This window comes from Triticum aestivum, chromosome 2B, assembly GCF_018294505.1.
Source record: "Triticum aestivum cultivar Chinese Spring chromosome 2B, IWGSC CS RefSeq v2.1, whole genome shotgun sequence".
Lineage (NCBI taxonomy): Eukaryota > Viridiplantae > Streptophyta > Magnoliopsida > Poales > Poaceae > Triticum > Triticum aestivum.
Window position 1 is genome coordinate 108,680,521 of NC_057798.1, and position 3,639 is coordinate 108,684,159.

The 3,639-nt window shown below is 46.7% G+C and overlaps 1 protein-coding gene across 1 annotated transcript; it reads left to right on the forward strand.

Annotated features, from left to right (window-relative positions):
• The first annotated feature begins 879 nt into the window (after nucleotides 1–879).
• Nucleotides 880–2,961, forward strand: LOC123040687 (uncharacterized). The gene is made up of 3 exons (XM_044463462.1): nucleotides 880–1,535; nucleotides 1,642–1,874; nucleotides 2,063–2,961. The coding sequence occupies exons 1-3, from the start codon at nucleotides 929–931 to the stop codon at nucleotides 2,759–2,761; spliced, it is 1,539 nt and encodes a 512-aa protein (XP_044319397.1). The 5' UTR covers nucleotides 880–928; the 3' UTR covers nucleotides 2,762–2,961.
• Nucleotides 2,962–3,639: the final 678 nt, after the last annotated feature.

A 3,639-nucleotide genomic window follows, 5' to 3' on the forward strand; every position in this document is an offset into this window, starting at 1 on the left:
GACGAGATCCGGGGATCCCCAACACCGCTGGCTTCTAGACGAAGGCAAAAGCCTCGCCTGACCGCGAACGGAGCCCAGAGAAACTTATTCCGACGCGACACCACCGCAACGGCCTCGGCAGCGTCTCCCTCAACCTTAACCCTACCACACACCCACCTAGTGAACAGACCCGAGGTTCCCCCTCCCTCCCGCCATCGAAGCGGCCGACGGAGAAAGAGGGAACCGGCGGCGTCACCGGCGACGCGCAAGGGACCCCTAGTCGCCTCCTTGATCGCCTCCTGCGATCCAACTTTTCTGGGCGTCTGTTTTTCCTCGTTCATAAAAATCCGAGTTGAGTTGTGGGATCCGTGTGTCCTTTCATGGTGTGTCCCGTGCAGCGTGTGTCCGGTAGGTGGGCTCGATTTTCGTGGCCCCTGCCAGCCGTGGTGTTTAATGTGGGTCCTAACTAAAGCTGTGATCCGTAAGGCTGGTCATAGTGGAGAGTAACTTAGACTAGTAACATACATATGTTATTAGTCTATGTTACTACCTTCATAGTGGGTAGTGTCATAGGTGTGGTAACATAGTTGCCTTCATTTATTACTTTGTAGACTCATTATGCATTGGAAACCGCTATGTGATGGTAACATATTATGTTACTATATTTGCCTCTCTCCTCATTAACTACTTGCCACATCACCAATTTTGCTTATGTGGCATCTATGTTACTACCTGTTACTCCCACTATGACCAGCCTAAAAAAAACTACGCTGTGATCCGTGTTTGGTCGGTTTTGTCGATGCTATGGATTGTGAAAAGGCTGACCGTGGGATCACGGAATATATAAGCACACCCCGGACCCCTCTTCCCTAGAAACCCTACCACCAGGCCGCCGTAATCCATCGATCGCCTCGTGAGATCTGGAGTCGACGAAACGCCTAACACTGAGATGGAGAGTGGAAACCGTTCCAATCCGAGGAAGAACAGTAGCAGTAAGTCCAATCGAGTTGCGCCTCCTGAGAGTCTAGGGCGCTTGCTGCAGCAACTCAAGGAGGAGAAGGAAAAACTCAAGGAGGGGAAGTCGGAGGCGACGTCGGAACGAGTTAATTCACTCCGGGAGGAAATCAAGGCGTTGCGCCTCGACCTATTTGGTGGTCAGGGAGGAACCCGCGGCATGTCGACGCAGCCGATGATCCATCCAGCGCCTCGCGAGTCCAGAAAGATGGAAGGGAAATCTGCTTCCGGTTCCGGTAAGCAGCAGCATCAGCTTGTTTCTTGCAGACCCCATGAGAATGAGATCCGTCAGTCTCGTGCCGCCGCTCCGCCGGCGACGCCCCACCATGATTCAGCCATGGATCAGCAGCAGGTCCACAAAAAGGTTGATGTCTCCAGTGACGGTGATAACAATGATATGAAGGAGATGGATAGAGGCAAATCGGCCCAGCAAATAGCCAAAGAGGAGGAGATGGCCTTTGAGGCCAACAGCTTTGCCTCATACCGTAAAAGTTGGGAATCGAACTGGGGAGCGTGTAGCCGCGGGTTCTTCGAAGACACGAGTGAGTACTGAGTAGCAAGTAAACACATTCGTGCATGCTTATGCTTTTATCCATTCATGTAGATTTCTGCAACACACATGGACTTCTATTTGGTTGGTGTTTGCAGCGACCGTGAGTCCCATGCACTTTACCCACTGCACACCTGGATGCGACCCAGGAGATGCCGCCATCGCTGGGGCCACCCTGCAGATCTTCACTATCAAGTTCGAGGAGTTAAAAGGCGGCCTTGAGTGGCCATTGTCTGTGTATGGTGTGGTTGCTGCGCGAGACTGCGTGGATCACAGCCGCAACCTCCTCTTCTCTTGCGATAGGTGGAGGTCGCAGAACCTCAGTCAGGAAGTATGTATGCTAGTACTTTACCGGATATTATCCTTTCCTACAATTTTTTGTATGCACATGTGGTGCCATTCTTCCTTACTTGTCTTCTCTTGCTGTCATTGTGTCAGTTTAAAAAAAGGTTTAGAAGTAGGTAAGTTTTGTTCCTTTAGGATTGCCGGTACTAATGAGTTGTTTGGTGACGCCTGCAGGATCCTTTTTTGCGCTTAATTGGCCCGTCTCGTGCGATTGTGTTTACTGATGATGTTTACTTTGAAACCGAGCTAAGAGTAAAAGGCAAAACATTGTCTCAAGATACAGCATTGGTTAGTGGGAGACGCCACTACAGCGGAGGACGTACCATTTCCTTCAGCAACTGCTTCTGCAGAATAGAGTTATGCATGGAACGAATTCATGAAACTGTCCAGGCCACTATATTGGGTGTCCGTGTCAAAAATGGACCATGGCCTTTTGATTATGGCGGTAAAGTGGCTTGCCTCTCACCATCGCGGACATATAAGGTCACTGGTGGTAAAGTCTTTTATACTACTCATGCCCCATCCATGGAAGTTGTGATGCTTGCTTCACGTGGTAGAACAATGCCTAAGGGTTCATGTGGTTACCTTCGTCTATCAAGGCATGTAGTTTCTGTAGAACTAGAAGGAAGCCTGAATGTTGTCATACAAGCCTACTCAGAATCTGGTGATATCACCGCACAAGGTGAGGTTTGCTTCACGCCCAAAGTTTGCAATATAAGTCAGGAGACATGTTTCTTGGGTGACAGTGACCCTAAGGTGGAAGTGGAGATTACTGTCGCTTGGTCTCTTCTAGTTTCGAACAGGCGTCATTTGATGATGAATGGAATGGACTTTGGAGAGTTGAAGGAAGCGGTCAGTGGGATGGGAGTTTGAATGTTGTGAAGATGATGGCTAAATAGAGGCATGGCAGATCTCTATTTCCTCTATTTTTATCCATCTGGTCTGTTGAAGTGCCTTTGTATTTCTGCATCTAATAGCAGATATTTATGTTTAATGACCAGAAATTCGGCTATAAATCTGCATGTTATGCAGGCAACCATATGTGTATAACTTGTAAGTTATGTTGTATTAAGTATGGCTGTAATCAGCTACCTGATGTTGCTCTTGCTGCTTCACTTCGTAGAAGATTCGTTTTTTCCTTTTGTTTAATCAACCGTTCTTCCTTGTCCTTACAAGTAAAATTCAATTTGCTACCTCTCGTGGTTTCAATGTAGGTTAAGTAGGCTTGGAAGTAGCGTATGTTTTGTTTCTTTGGGTGACCGTGACCCTACGGTGGAAATGGAGATTACTGTCGCTTGGTCTCTTGTTTCCAAAAAGCTTTTTTTCTAAATAAACATCAAACTTTATTAATTACATATAACAGTTACATCATCAATAAGAAAAGATACAATGTCCATCTATATGCTCCTCGCACCAATCCCTACTTTTGGAAAATTTTGCTAGCCTAGCAAGTTCATGAGCAACCTTATTTGCTTCTATATTACAATATTCAAACCTAGTAACAGTAAAATCACATGCCATAAAATAGCAATCGTCGAACACTGGAGATGCTGCTCCCGCCGATTGTCCTTCATTTTTCATTGTGTCAATCACTTCCATATTATTAGAATTTTTATATTATTAGAGTTGACAATAAGGCGATTGTGTCCCACCTTCTGTGCAAAGATTAAGTCAAGCCTTAGAGCCAGTGCTTCTGTTGTTAATACATCGGCACACCAATCAATCCTCCAATTTCCACCAACAGTGAACCT